This window comes from Ursus arctos, unplaced genomic scaffold (assembly GCF_023065955.2).
Source record: "Ursus arctos isolate Adak ecotype North America unplaced genomic scaffold, UrsArc2.0 scaffold_17, whole genome shotgun sequence".
NCBI lineage: Eukaryota > Metazoa > Chordata > Mammalia > Carnivora > Ursidae > Ursus > Ursus arctos.
Window position 1 is genome coordinate 50,365,611 of NW_026622841.1, and position 16,026 is coordinate 50,381,636.

Sequence of the window (16,026 nt, forward strand, 5' to 3'; positions counted from 1 at the left end):
AATGTAATGCCGCTTTCCTCCCTAGGTATAAAACGTATGTTAACTCGGCCAACTCTCTTAGGAAAGTCAGGCATCCGTCTACTTTCTTTCACTTATTCAACGGATGTTATTAAATAAAGTGTTATGTGCGAGACACTGCCAAGTATAGGGATAAAATCTAAGATGAATTAGAAACTGCTTTTTTCTTCAACAAACATACATTCAAAACTAAGACATGATGCTGGAAGTCAGAATCAGTGTGACTTTTGAGAAGGATTCGTGATTGGAAGGAACCATGAGGGGCCCTGGGATGCCGCTTATGTTTTCCTTCACGACCTGGGTGCTGGTTACATGGCTCTGTTCACGTCATGAAAATTCATTGAGTCACTTATGACTTAGGCACTTTTTTGTAAGAATGATATACTTTGGGGCGCCTGGGTGGCTCAGTCGGTTAGGTGTCTGCCTTCAGCTCAGGTCATGATCCCAGGGTCCTGGGATGGCCTGCTTTGGGCTCCCTGCTCAGTGGGGAGTCTGCTTCTCCCTCTCCCTCTAAAGCTTCCCCTGCTCGTGCTCTCTCTCTCTGTCAAATAAATAAACAAATAAATAATAAATGTTTAAAAAATAAAGAATGATATGCTTTGATAAAATTCACAGGAGAAAACCATAATCTACAAATATATAATTTTAAAAATTCTTCATGAAACTGGAATCCCTAGTACTAAAAGGGAAGATTCTCTTTTGGGTTGAAACACATTGGAATTGAGTTCTGATAGTTTTTTTTTCCTAATGTTCTTCCTATTTCTCCCAGGAATCCTGGCACCACTTTGCCCTCAAACAGCCCTTGAGAAAGCATAACCTCAGAATATTCAGGCAATAAAATATTTTGGTTTTGTATTTTTTAAAGCGAGGGGAAAACATGTAAGGGCACTCTAGAAAACTAAGGCACTTTCCTGCTTGACCCCTCCACATTCTCTGAATATGAAACTCTTGTCTCACCTGTATTTTCCATTAGTCAAAAGATACTAGTAACTTTTATCTGCCCGTGGCTTATTATTTATGTTGTTTTAGGTTTTTTTTGTTTTTTGTTTTTTGTTTTTTAAAGATTTTATTTATTTATTCAACAGAGATAGAGACAGCCAGCGAGAGAGGGAACACAAGCAGGGGGAGCGGGAGAGGAAGAAGCAGGCTCCCAGTGGAGGAGCCTGATGTGGGGCTCGATCCCAGATCACCAGGATCACGCCCTGAGCCGAAGGCAGACGCCCAACCTCTATGCCACCCAGGCGCCCCTGTTTTAGTTTTTTTAACCAATGAATGTTCAAAGATGTCAGTGGAGACCAGAAAGAGAGCTGCATTTGAGCAAGACCCTTCCCTGCTCTGCACTATGTAAATGTGCTAGAACCAAGCCTGAATATTTAAATAGAATGAAGCACCACAGTGCTGGGTTCTTTCTTAGCTCCTGAGGGTGAGTTTAGGTGATTAAGTGCAAGGAGACAGAGCCAAGGAAAGCTCATGCAAATATCCACCTTCATCAACAAATTAAACAACCAAGGCTTTGGTGCTTCATCAGCTTTTTTTTTTTTTTTAATAATACAAACTTCAGAAAGTTACCAAAATGTGCATGAGGTAATAACAGAAGAACTTGATCCAAGTAAAGTTTGGCTTAGAGAAAACCGGTACTTTCTCATTTTCTGATTTTGTTATTTGCATTGACATTTCCTAATGTTTTAGCCTTTATAAAGGCTAAACAAACATAGTGTGGCTTTCAGTTCATTTTAGGCCTCTTAGAGTGACCATATAATTTATTGTCCAAACCCAGGCACTTTTGAAGATGAAAGGAGACACTAAAAGTAATTAATAGTGTTAACTGATGCTCAACAGGAGTAACCTCGGACTGGCCGGGGCAGATCAGGACATCTGGCTACTCTGCCTATGTTAGATAAGGGAAAAAGAGAACCAGAGTTGTTTCGTTTTTTGTTTTGTTTTCCACCAGCCTATACTGCTCTCCTTCCTCCTGTTCAGAACTCCCGAATCCTACCTGGCCTCTCTGTCCCCCCTACGTCTGGCTACATCTAAAACCACATACCTTAGTCTGGCTACCCTACCAGCTGGCCCCATTAGAAACATACCAGGTACAAGGTCACATTAATTGCCCCTTCCTCGATAGCAATCACATTCATTTTTGATATCATAGTGGATTTAAAGCAAAACAAAATGTTACACTTCTCTTAAACCCATAGTTCTCCACAGACTTTCCTAATTAACATCCAACTTTTCTGATTGCCTCCACTGTATTTCTTCATCACCTAGCTACACAGTTTTTACTATGTTGTATTCTATTTCCCAAATGTGACACTGTTACATTATTTCAGTCAATTAAGATGAGAAAGAACTAAATCTGTTTTTCTCTGGCTCCCACATTGCCTGGTACAGTGTTGAATATGAATAACTTCCCCAATATACTTACTGACAAAACAAATCTTTTTATGGCCACAAAACTCCACGAACTTTCCCATATCCTAACATTTTCTTACTGTTCCTGGACTTAAGTTGAAATACCGTTCATCCTCATTATTCATAGATTCTGTTTTTAAATCCAAACGCCATACCTGTAGCATTTTCACGGTCATTTGTGGACTTGTGCAGAGAGGCAAACACTTCCTTGCCTGATGTGTGTGTTCCCAGCTGAGATCCATCAAGACAATGCCCTGTTTTCTTGTTTTCCCTCTTAGTACTGCAAATAAGTGTCCTTTTCATGGTAAATTTTCTGAGTTTTTTTTTTTTTTTTGCATTTTCTGCTCTTTGATTTTGCTGTTTAAAGTGGCCCCCCTAAAAAAATAAATAAAATAAAATGGTCCCCAAGCATAGCCCTGAAGTGTGAGCTAGTGTTTCTAAGCGCAAGACAGCTGTCATGTGCCTTATGGAGAAAATATGTGTTAGTTAAGCTCTGCTCAGGCATGAGTTACAGTGATGTTGGCCGTGAGTTCAGTGTTACTGAATCAGTAATATGTATTGAATAAGGTATCTTTAAATAGAAACACACATAAAACAAGGTTACGTATTGACTGGTTGATAAAAACATTGTGACCAGAGGCTTGTAGGAACCTAACCCTGTATTTCCCCTAGGAGCAATTGTTCAGTATTAGCTAATTCAGTGTTGGCAGCAACTTTCTACAACATACTACATCAAATAATGAGACTTGACCATACTTAAATACTTATAACATTGCTTAGAACTGCATAATCTGAAATACTAAAAAGAATGAATTTGCTCATGAATACTATTTGAATGAGCATAGACCAAGATTGTGCTAAAATTTAATAATGTATTTTATAATCATCAAACATATTCTGCCTATTTAAAACGTTTTGTTGATTCCAGAATAATCAACTCTTACTCCATAAATAAATGCTGAACTACAGCATAGTTTGATGTGGCTCATATATGAGGACAATACTGCCTGAGCTGTTACAGCTCTCTTGGAAACAAATCGAATCCTAAGAGCCTATTTTTGTCAGTTATTTCTTATGAAGAAAAAATGTGTTCAAAACCACACCATAAGTGTAACAGCAGTGAATTCTCAAACATATTATTTGGCTATAGGAAGCATCCTTAGAACTAAGAAACATCTGAAAAAAATTAAGCGATATGGAATTAGAAACTAATTTCATCTTTTTGAGAAAGAAGATGTTCACAACTGAGTTGCCTGGTGATCTGAGTTTATTTTTATAGAGGTATTGATCCTTCCAAAGATCTCATTGAATTGTCCTAAAATGAATTTCTTTGTAGAGGATGAAATCTCCTGAACGATAAACTGAGCTATATATTTCCCCCTGGGGGGCAATAAAAAACTGGGCTGGGAGTCAAGAGCCCCGTGTTCCATTCCTGACTATCACATTTAGTCATTCTGAATGAGTCATGCATGTGCTTTCATGACAGCCATTTCTTCGTATATTTCTTACTTAGGAAGAAAAACTATAGTAGATGGTCAGCTGCCCACATCAGTTGGCACAAAAAAAGAATGACAAAGTTTCTGAACCTGACTGCAAATCTGTTGGAGTGCTGATGTGGTAACAGTAACAATTGTGAATATTTATCCTCCACTTACCAGGCACTTGTCAGTATGCCTGGCACTGTGCTAGGTGGTTTACATGTGGTAACCCAGCTAATCCTCCCAACAGCCACACAAGGCATTCCCCTTTTCAGAGCAGAAAATGGGGATTGAAAGGACTACTGACTTGTCTAAGATCATTCTGCTAAGAGGCGAGGGTACCCCAATTTTGAACAGTACGTTAATTCTGCTGCATGAGCTCTTAACCACTATTTGTTTTCGTGTGTGATTTCAGGCAGGATTTTAACTTTTCACAGTTTTGAAGTTCTCGTGTGATAGTTTAAAATGTATTAAGTCACACACCCCTGATTAATAGGGGGAGATTTGTTCCTGGCATCTCTCAAGAAAGATGATTAAAATAATGGCCATAATCCTTAGTAGTGTCACTGAATCACTCGATTGAGAAGTAAGATCAGTCTTGGGTTCAGAAGATACTGAGATTTTGAATCTTCAGCTATGTACAGCAAGTGGGATATTCGCAAATAAGTATGTTAAGAAAAAATTGAAGAGAGCAATTGTTCTTTGTTCTGTTTTGGTGTATTTGAGCAAAGCCTTTGACAAGACAGGAAAGCAGCTATTGTTTGTAAATTTTGAAGTCTAGGGACTCGCTGAATTCATTCTGAAGATGACTCGCCCAATGCTATGCCTATATCAAATGTAGCTGAATGAAATTGTATCAACCTTAGCATTCCAAAGCAAACCAAGCTAGACGGGACAGTTAATTTTTCTCAGAGATACTTCTGTCTCTCTTTCCCTACCAAGCTGCATTTCTCTTTAAGGAAGGGCATCTTATCACTAACTTATGAATGTGCAAGACATTTTCTTAGGGTGTATTATGTTTGGAATGCTTTGCAATCAAAATTCATTCAAGATATCCAGTCTTCAAGGACTTTTCCCCCCCATCATTAGATAAGCAGCACAAAGAAGCAGTAAAGACACCCAAAAGTATACCTAGACATCAGGAGGGAAATTTTTTTGAGTTCTAGAAAGTAAAGACAAGGAATGAGAAGGATGGGACACCCAGACTAGTCTTATGACTCTTGACCACATACATCCTAGATGCAAATCAGTTCATCTTGATCAAGTGTCATGTGCTGATGACTGAACGTGAGGATAGGGGAAAAGTACCCGTCTGCTGCTTCTGTAATGGTCACCCACTCTCCTCCACCAGGTAACTGAAGGGGGAGTCTAGGGGTACTGGGGACCCAGCAGGCTCAATGCTTCCGGAGATGTGCCCCCAAGTACAGAGCCTGATGGGCACTGTGATCATGACCAACAGCGAGGGAATAGGTTTTAGGAAGTAGGTCTAACTTTGCATTTTTGCTTTAGCTAAGTTGGTCACACAGTTGAGAGTGGAAGTTACTACGGGGCACTTTGATTTTAAAAGCAGAAGAAATGCCTTCATTTTTTTTTTTTAATAATCATTTTTTAATATATTATGTTAGTCACCATACAGTACATCCCCGGTTTTCGATGTAAGGCTCGATGATTCATTAGTTGTGTATAACACCCAGTGCACCATGCAATATGTGCCCTCCTTACTACCCATCACCGGTCTATCCCATTCCCCCACCCCCTCCCCTCTGAGGCCCTCAGTTTGTTTCTCATAGTCCATAGTCTCTCATGTTTCATTCCCCCTTCTGATTACCCCCCCTTTCTTTATCCCTTTCTTCCCCTACTGATCATTCTAGTTCTTATGTTCCACAGATGAGAGAAATCATATGATAGTTGTCTTTCTCTAAAAGCAGAAGAAATGCCTTCAGATAGTGATAAGAAGCTGACAGTTTTCAAGTGGTTGTTTAAAGTAGTAGGCAGCTTATAAAGAATTCACACTTAATAGCATTCCGCCAATGACTCCTCCATAATTTCTTATGTCTGGGGCCACGTGATCTGCCTAATTAGTCTGTTTCCTAATGTGCTTAAGCTCTCTATCCCCAGGATTCTTCCTCTGCTTTCTGGAGAGGGCTTTCTGGTCCCCAAGTTTGATGTGTCCCTTTCTGTAGCTAGAGAAGAGAAAGGGAAGAGGGTCCCTTGGGATCTTGGCCTCAAGTCTTCCTGAGAGCCAAAAGTCTTTTTCCACTTTCCCAGAGCAGCCCCACACCAGGTACACATGGGCATGTGTCTAGAGAAACACATATGACAAGTATTGTCTCACTTCATTGAGTGTACATCAGAAATTTTCCACTTTCACTACACAGGAATGCCTGGAAGCTCTGAACACAGAGCCCAGGTCAGTGTTGGCTCAATTGTGAATCCTCAGTATTTTCACACAATGCCTAGCCCCTAACAGATGCTCAGAATAAAATGTATCTACTGATAAGTGCCGTTTATAGCTCATTAAATATAGTATTGTTGTCTTCTCAATAAAGAGTTGGTTCTCAAATTCGTAGACTAGAATACAGCTTCCTAGTATAACTTTAATTCAATGGAAAAAGTAGATTTGACCTCATCAGTTCAACTCGCTCTCAAGTTTGAGAATTACCTGTACTGAAGAGACGTTATTAGCTGCTGGTTGTAGACATGCATCGTTTGTGTTTCCTTTATTTTTTTTTTCTGTCACTCTCTTTCATTTCTGTGCTGCTTCTTCCCTATGACACTTCATGAACAAAAATAGTGTTAGGATGGGGACAGCAGGGAAGTCACAAAGACACAGATTGGGTTACGCAAGACCATTTTTTATCCCTTTCTGTGATTTTTCCCCTCCGGGTGGCTCTTCTGAAAGCTGGGATGACTTCAGCCCTTTTTGTGTCTGAGCTTCCATTAAGAAAGTTCATGGATGGACTATTTCCTTACATGGTATAATTTTCTGCTTGGCTCTTGTGAAGTTTCTACTTAGGGAATATCCTTGCTTCCATTCGCAAATCAAAAGGCCCAGCAACATTATCAAAGCCTATTGGAAATAAAATGGACCAATGGCTTCATTTAGAGAACACAGCAAATGTTTACTGTCCACCTAACAATCCACAGCTAGCGGCAACCTGTTTCCTCACAAATACTGTAGTTATTTATGCAGTCTGCAAATAACCTCCCTCTAATGTTCCTTAGATGAAGCAGGTTGATTCAAATACATCCCCCAGCGTACAACACTTGGGCAGGGATTTTGTGTAACATTCTTCTGTGGAGTCGTTTGATCCCCAAAAGAAACTGGTAGAGATTAGTGTCACTCAAGAATAGGCAGAAAATAGGCAAGCAAGCAAAAAGACAAACGTCTAGCAGTGTTTGGACGTTTTACCATTGTGGTCTTTAATGTTGACAGAAAAGGTTGAGATTCGGACATCAGAAGCAGAGGCTGTGAGATTATCTTTCAAACTGCAGTGTAGCATTTATTAGCGTCTGATGCCGCCCTTGGGTAGCTGTTGTGGCGCGCGGGGCTGTCCCCCTGCTGCCCTGCACGTTGACTTGGAAACTGAAATGGAGGCATGCGGCAGAGTTCAGAGAAGGGGACCCGCGTCCATATCCCCCTCAACTCCAGAGTCCAAATGTGGGGGAATGGCGACGTCCTGCCGGAGGAGGAAACCCGAGTCGAGTCCCTCCCAGGGACTGATAAAGATGTCCCTCACGCTCTCCGGGGGGCCGGCACCCGGGCACAACAGGCACGACGTGAGGACGGCCAGACTCGCCGACTGCGGCCACATCCCCAAGGGGCCGGGGCGCGCCTGCTGGAAGGTGGGAGGAGGAGTTGCTGAGCTTCTGGGAAGAGACCAAAGGATTGAGTAATTGGAAATTCTGTAACTTAGACCCTTCTCCTAAACTCTTCAGCCCTTTCACCCCAAACCCCCTGCCGAGAGGCAAGGGCACCGGAGACAGGGAGCCGCGGTGGAGAGAGAGTCACGTTTCGGAGAGGGAAGTGAAATAAAGAGGGCGGCACCCGGGCGGACCTGTGCGTCATTGAGGGACCGAGGAGAAGCGCGGGCGCACGGGGTGGAAAACGAGAAGTGGGAGCGAGAAGCCGGAGGGGGCGGCCGCGGAGTGCGGGTGGGGGCGTCGCGAAGCGCCTGAGCCTCTCCTGCCTTCTCCGGCCGCGCCCCGTCCGCCCGCAGCCTTGCGGCTCCAGCCTCGACCCTCAGCGCTCGGGATCCGGCAGGCGGGGCGCGCCCGCCGCGCGCAGAATGTGGCAGCGGACACGGCTCCGGCCCCGCGCGTCCTGGCGCTGGGCACTGGCGCTGCTGACCCTGGGCGGCGCAGGGCTGTGCCACGCCGGCCCGCAGCCCATGCACCCCGCGCGGCCGGGAGCCAGGAACAAGTAAGTGCGCGGTCCCTCTCCTCGTTCCCCGCACGGAGCCCTGGGCCCCCCGCCTACCCCTCCCCGACCCGCGGCCGGGTCCGCGACTGCCCTGCCACAGGCGATGAGCAGCAGCCGGGGGACCCCTTGGGCTGCCCCGGCGGCACCTCCTCCCGCGGGGCCGTGCGCTCTACGGCCGGCGCGAGGCGCCCGGGGTGATCTCGCCCGCCCTTCGAGCGGTGCTGCCTCCGGGGCCGTGGCGCGCAGGGAGTATCCCGCGGAGCAGGGCGTTCAGGAAAAGACTCCCAAGAATTACCGAAGCCCCTGGAACCGTAGGCACTTTTCTTTTGCCGTCTTTTGCCGGCTAAAGGTGCGGGTTCCCCGAAGGCGCAGCCGCGCACCCTCCCGATGGCTGCTTTGTGGGGCTCCCGCCTCCGCAGAGCCGGCGGGCTCCGTGACCCTCGCTCTATCGGCTCGCCCCCTCTCCCCCAGCCCCATTGTTCTCAGGGTTTACACTGTGACTTCTCGCTCTCCCTCCCTCAACCCCAGGAACTGGTGCGCCTACATCGTGAACAAGAACGTGAGCTGCTCTGTGCTGGAGGGAAGTGAGAGTTTTATTCAGGCTCAGTACAACTGTGCCTGGAACCAGATGCCCTGTCCGTCCGCGCTGGTGTAAGTCCTTGAGCCCAGGAGCGGGCGGGGTGCGCCGGAGCCCGGGCGGTGGGTGGCGTCGGAGCGTTGGGCTCCAGCCCGTCCGTAAATCTCTTCCAGAGGGAGAGAAAACTCAGGAGCTGAGCAGTCGCTGAGCGGGGTCCCAGGCACGCTGGGGTCTTTTAGAGGCGTGTGTTGTCCGGAGTGAGCGTGGAGGATGCGCACGACTTGCGAGCTTGTGATCGCCGGGGCATAGGAGGGGTGAACGAAGCCCCCACCCCCACCCCACCTCTTTTTTTCTTTCAATTTTATTACTAACATAAGGCAGCTGGACCTAATTAGATCCATATTGTGTGTGCTGGGGCACACAGAAGATTCCAAAATGTATACTGCTCAAAACGTTGAAATGTAGGATTAGCGGAGAGGTTTGTTCTAGCCCGTGTCCTAAAATAGGCGCATTTTGTCCAAATGTCCCCATAAACCGGACCTCTTCCAGTGTTGTAGCTCTCTAAACTGAAGTCCCAGCAATAACTTGCTTGAAAGTGAGTCATTTTTTTCATGTTACATTTGGGGATTTCAGTTAAGACGTTGTCAGGAGAAAATGGTCATCTTTTTGATGAGAATTAATCATCATTTTGCTTATAAAGATTTCATCATCTTAAAAAACAAAGAGGAAGCAATGCAGTAGAATACAAATTCCCTTAAATACATCACACACATTCAATTGTCTTCTGGCAAGCCTTTGTGTTTTTGTATAAGTCAGTTATCAGAGGATGAGCGATTGTGAATCAATGGCTGTTGCGGAACACATGTGATGGTTGAAATTAATTGTTTTCCCCTAAGAATAAGTTGTTTGTCTTAGGGCATTGTTGTCATTACTGCAAAGAATAGCCAGTAGGCGGATCTGTCTTTGGCAAAGCAAAGGGACGGACTGAAACGGGACTCCAGGAAACCTTCTTCCAGAAGGCAGTAGATGAGCCTTCAGGCTTTGTGGGATGGAAGCCGTCTCTGGATCATTCCACTTGGGCTGCTGTGGAAACTGCGAACAGGGAAGGGATAATTTCTGCTAGGCCAACAGCAACAACAACAACCTAGAAGAGACCCCCCCCCCCACTTTCGAATACACAAGAAACAGGCAGAGATAGAATCTCTGGCTCACTGGGTTGGATTTGTCAGAGGGGGTGCGGTACTGTCACAGGTCCTATATCTCTACTCTAGTTCGTAGTTTGTAGACCTCACGGTCCACGGCCCGCAGTGAGAGGAGAGCCGAGTAAGAGCTCTGCATTGTGGCAGAGACGCGGACTAAGTATTCAACACAATTTAAATGGATGTGCTTAAACTGAGAATTATGACTCAGGAATATTTCATTTGTTTTACCCAAGAACTACATCTCGTGGTTTGCTGTATAACCTGAAGACGTGTGGCAACTCAGATGTATGAATTTTGCATTTGGGGAGGTCCTGCTTTTCATTTTGAAGATGTTTCTTTTAAATTTTCTGAACCTATTTAGTGCTTGTGAAATTAAGGGGTGATTTAATTGTTGTATTCGACCAAAACTCAGTGGAACAGATTCTTTGTTGTCAGTGGGGAGCAAATCACCTCCAGATCAGCAGATTAATGAAAGGCAGTTGGAGCATATGTTTGCTCCCCGGTGGGAAGGACAACAAAAAGGGCTCTGAGAAATGGCAGAGGTGGGGCGCCTGGGTGGCACAGCGGTTAAGCGTCTGCCTTGGGCTCAGGGCGTGATCCTGGCGTTCTGGGATCGAGCCCCACGTCAGGCTCCTCCGCTAGGAGCCTGCTTCTTCCTCTCCCACTCCCCCTGCCTGTGCTCCCTCTCTCGCTGGCTGTCTCTATCTCTGTCGAATAAATAATAAAAAAAAAAAAAAAAAGAAAGAAAGAAAGAAATGGCAGAGGTTTCTGTTGTTTTATTAAATAGAAGCAAAATAAGTGACCTGGGTGTTTTTCTTCAGTAATAGCCACCTGAACAATTCAAGTGTGTTTTTACACTTTAGATACTGCATTGTAAGTGTGAAATAAAAAAAAATAAGGGCAGACTGTTTTAACTGATCAAGCCGAAAATTTTGCAATTAACTTGTCAATTCAGACTTGACTTTTTTCTTTCTGTTTCTTTAGAGCTAGGAAAGGAGTGGTTTACCTTATTTTTCAACTATGAAATGTTTCCTAAATTTTGATGCTTGGTGGATGATGAAAGTCAAAGCCTCTTTATACTTAAAGAGAATGAATGGCTGTTTAACGTGGAATTTCCCAGGTGTTTCTGATGAATCCAGAAGCCCCAGTCACTTCTGTCAATTCACGGGGTTGTTGTCAGGTGAGGTCTTCATTGTTTGATCCCTAGGACCTGAGCCGTGTGGAAGTGAAAGTCCTTTGGAAACTCATCCTGCAGTTACTGAGGAATCCTTTTCGGGTGGTGGAAGTGCTGCAGGGCTGGAGGTTGGCCAAGATGGTGGAGCTAGAATGCAGTTTGGCATGTGGGGCCCGCTGAGCGCCTGGAGTGGCAGGTGCGAGCCAGCAAGGCCTTGCGAGGACAGGGGCGGAGCGGAGTTTCTAGGGATGGTGGAGGGGAAGGAGGAAGAGGAACCAGGAAGGCGAGAGAGCAAAGCCAACTTTAGAAGAGGAAACTTCATCTTAGGGACCTCAGGAGGGGAGGTCCAAGGCTAAGGGGTCCAGTGAGGCGGGTGGCTTTAGCTAGCAGGAAGAATTTTCTTCTACAGAAAGGACGTGGACAGGCATTGCAGTTTGTGTAAGATTAAGGGAATAGGCCGAAAGGAAACTCGGTAACACAGGCATCACATGTGTTTCAAAGACTTCAGTGGAAAAAGGGAGTTGATAGTAGCCAAGCAGGTGAAGAACCACTTAAAGAGAAAACGCTGCATGTTCTGGGACGGAAGTGGAGAAGCCAAGGGAGACGCTGAATAGACTCCCAGACCTAGAGGGCAATCAGCTAGGAAACAAGAGGTTTTATGGGAAGTCCATAGAAATAAGTGGAGAACATCTGTGCCTGGTCATGTCACTGGGCACTGAGCCTCCGTGGGCTGTAGAGACCTAGCCCATGTGCCTTTCCAGAAGGTTTAGACCTTGCTCCATTTGCATATATGAAGAGCCTTTGATTACAGATTGCAAATTTGGGCATCGTTATGTGAAACTAGGAGCAGAGAGGGGTTTTGTGTATGTGGGCATTTTGAGTCATTACTTTTCTGAAACTGTAAAGAAACTTCTGTGTGTCAGGCGCTGCTTTAGGGCTTTTTATTCCATGTATGAGGTTATTTAATTCTTGCAACAACCCTTCAAGATAAAAACCACGGTCCCATTTTGCCAATGAGGAAACAGACTAGGTGTTCCCTAACTTATCTATGGTCACGTGCTGGTAAGCGGCTGAGCTGCCTGCAAACCCAGGGCTCCTGGCCTTTGGCCCCGCAGCGATGGGGAGTAAATTTGTTCCTTTTGGTGTGTGCCTTTGGGGGATGGCACAGTACTCAACTATTGAGAACAATTACACCTTCTTTCATGGAAGCAACTCCCATGTAAGAGTGATTGAGAGCTGTGCGTATGCGTGTGCGCTTAAACCTTTATTGTGGATTATTTGCTATGATGCATTGGACTGTATCATTTTTCGTACTGTCCACTATGCTATACAGTTTAATTTTTCCCGTTTTATTGAGATTTAATGGACATACAGCACTGCATAAATTTAAGGTGTCCAGCAAAAGGACTTACATCTGTTGTCAAATGATTGGCACAGTAAGTTAACATCTGTCATCTCATAGAAAAAAAAAAAAGGAAACATTTTTTCCTTGTGATGCAACTGTTAGGATCTACTCTCTTAACAGATTTCAAATTCAGCATCTATAGCAGTGATAACTACACTCCTGTGCTAGGTTACATCCCCAGGACTTTGTTACAACTGGAAGTTGGCACCTTTGACCGCCTTCATCCGGTTCCCTCTCACCCCACCCCTGCCTCTGTTAACCACAAATCTGATTTCTTTTTCTGTGAGTTTGTGTTTGTTTTTTCTTTAGATTCCATGTGTAAGTGAGAATATATACATACATACAGAATTTGTCTCTCTCTGACTTCACTTAGCATAATGCTTTCAAGCTCCATCCATGTCACGTGGTAGGATTTTCCTTTTTTTCATGGCAGAATCCTATTCCATTGTATGTATATACCACAACTTCTTTATCCATTCATCAGCGGACAGTTAGGTTGTTTCCAGATCTTGACTATTGTAGAAATGCTGCTGTGAACATGGGGTGCAGAGATCTGTTTAACACAGAGTTTTTGTTTCCTTTGCATGTATACCAAGAAGTGAAATTGCTGGCTCATATGGTACTTCTTTTTTTTTTTTTTGAGGAACGTCCACACTGTTTTCCATAGTGGTCGCACCAATTTACATTCCCACCCACAATGTCCAAGAGTTCCCTTTTCTCCACATCCTTTGCAGCATGTATGGCTTGTCCTTTTGATGTCTTATTTTAATAAAGTATTCAGGGCCTGACGCAAGTGAGAGTACCTCCCTGGAGCACATTATTGTGATGAGAAAAGCGGCTCATCACCTTACACCTTCAGAGCAGCTCCATGGGGGCATTATCCCCATTCTACAGAAGGTCATGTAGTTAGGATGTAGCTGATCCTGGATGCAAATCCAGTCATATTTCCAAGCCTTAGACTCTTCCCCCTCCACACCGCATGGTCCCTTGCTGTCTGGACCCACACCCGAGGGTGTGTGTGTGTGATGCCTGCCATAGCGCATGCTGGGACACTGGCACCCCTGGTGAGATGGAAGGGAGGGGTGATGGTCTGAGGTTTCCTAGATCCCGCTCTACAACGGGATGGTGGCGTGTGGGTGGACTGCTGGTAGGAGACAGGCTACCTTCTCCTTCTTGGACTGGGCATTGTTTCCTCTCATGCAGCATTCATGCTTTGGGGCACTGATTCCAGAGAGTCTGTAACCTCCCACTCCGCTGCTTCAGTCCAGCTGACTGCTGTGAGTGTTTGAGGCATTTGGGGGAGTCCTGTGTGCGGAGCAGCTGCCCTGTAGGTGAGGACATCCGGGGATTTCCATTGGAAGGCAGGATTATTTCCCTGTATTGGCTTTGCTCCCAGCTCAAGGCTGAGGCGCTCTGCAGGGTGGGGTTTCCTACTCTCTGCGCCCACAAACTGACTTGGGTTTATCAGCATCTACTCAACCCAGCTCCTGCCCCCTCTTGGGTGTGTTGCATCTGGGTGGAATTTTTCCTATGAGCGCTTTAAAAGAATCTCATCAGTTGGGGGAGGACCTGGGTGGGACCAACTAGGGGAGCCTGTGCTGCTGTGATAACATAGGAGAAGAATTTGTGAATTTGTAGCAGGTGTGAATTCTAAGTGCTGAGTTCCAGAACTCCTCTAATTCTCAGATTCCAAGGGGGAGCAGATGGTCATTCAGTTGGAAAAAAAGTTGTTTATTAGAAAGCAATCTCAACCAGGAAAAGCTTTTTTTTTTTTTTTAAATAACAACACTTAAGGCTGCAAAAATAATGAGGACTTACCTCTTCTAGAGTAAATTCTGCAGTTTCTACATCTCCAGGAACAGAATTCCATTCAACTGGAAAACGTGCCTCTTGTGTGTACAGCTTTGGGGGAATTCTTTTTCCTTCAGCTTTTAAACATCTTGCAATCAGTTGGCTTTTAAAAGCTTTGCTCCTTGGCTTTGAGGGTAATTTGAATCAACTGAGGGAGGCTGAGCTAGCGTGTGGGGGAGGAGAGAACGCGTGCCTTGAGTGGCGGCGGTACCCAGACCCCGGGAGCCGCGTGCACTGTCCGCCCTTCTTCGGTTGGCCTTCCTTATCAGCTTTTTGGAGGTACATCAGTGTTGCTGCTCTAGAATCTTCTGATCTTCCCTTCAGTCTTTTTGTACGTTTGTTCTTTCCCTCTTCTTAGGTTCCTGGTAGATCAGATGCTAGGTTTGTAGAGTCCTTCCACAGTCATTAAGGTTTTCTCATCACAAGCTCAGCCAGATTAGTTAGGACAGAGATGGGGGGTCTTAGAAGAGGTTTATGGTTATGGGCTACATTTTCCACCTTTCTTACCCTGGAGAAAAAATAATGGGATTCAAATAGAGCTTATGGTCTTATTTTCTTAAGAAAAACAGTTGCTTCTCGTTAAACCCCCTTTTGGTCCCATTGTTTGGTCTTTCTCCACTGATCTATTCCTCTCTGTTGGCACTTGGTAAACGAACTAAAATTCTGAGGTAGCCAAGAAAGGGGACCTAAATGGGAGCAAGTGTCCCCTGAGGTAGTCCTTCTAGGTTGCCTGATGTGGCCAATGTGCTCTGGAAGAGGAAATAGAAACCGTGGCTTCTGGTCTGACTTCTACCGCCACCGAGCTGTGTGACTTCAGGCAAGTCCGTCAGCCTCTCTGAGACACATTTTCCTCATCTCTACATTACTGGTGCAGTACCATAGCTGACAGAACTTTTAAAAGTGTGCTATCACGGGGGATGGGGTAACTGGGTGATGAACATTAAGGAGGGCACGTGGTGTAATGAGCACTGGGTGTTTGTTACATGCAACTGATGAATCACTGACCTCTACCTCAGAAACCAGTAATACATTATATGTTAATTGAATTTAAATAAAAATAAAATTTAAAAAATAATTCCATTTGGTAAAAAGAAAAGTGCACTCTCATACTCCTGTAGGGTACACTTAGCAGGAATGTCTCCTGAACACTCCTTATTCTCATCGTTTGGAGTGCTGTGGCCTCTCAGGTGTGTTTATCGTTGAAGGCTTTGAATTTGAAGTTAATGCTTCTGGACCTGTTAGAGAAAGCCTGCAGTGCTAAAAAATGAAATAGGGGCGCCTGGGTGGCACAGCGGTTAAGCGTCTGCCTTCAGCTCAGGGCGTGATCCCGGCGTTCTGGGATCAAGCCCCACATCAGGCTCCTCCGCTGTGAGCCTGCTTCTTCCTCTTCCACTCCCTGCTGTGTTCCCTCTCTCGCTGGCTGTCTCTATCTCTGTCGAATAAATAAATTAAAAAATAATTTAAAAAAATGAAATAAACTCCATAA

At 45.0% G+C, this 16,026-nt stretch overlaps 1 protein-coding gene across 1 annotated transcript in view; it reads left to right on the forward strand.

The window, feature by feature from the left end:
- Positions 1-7,742: 7,742 nt before the first annotated feature.
- Positions 7,743-16,026, forward strand: part of EMILIN2 (elastin microfibril interfacer 2) — a 53,620-nt gene continuing 45,336 nt past the window's right edge. Inside the window, exons 1-2 of the mRNA XM_026496040.4 lie at positions 7,743-8,331; positions 8,860-8,982. Coding sequence (XP_026351825.2) covers positions 8,198-8,331; positions 8,860-8,982 — 257 coding nt within the window. The 5' untranslated portion in view covers positions 7,743-8,197. The remainder of the gene's footprint in view (positions 8,332-8,859; positions 8,983-16,026) is intronic.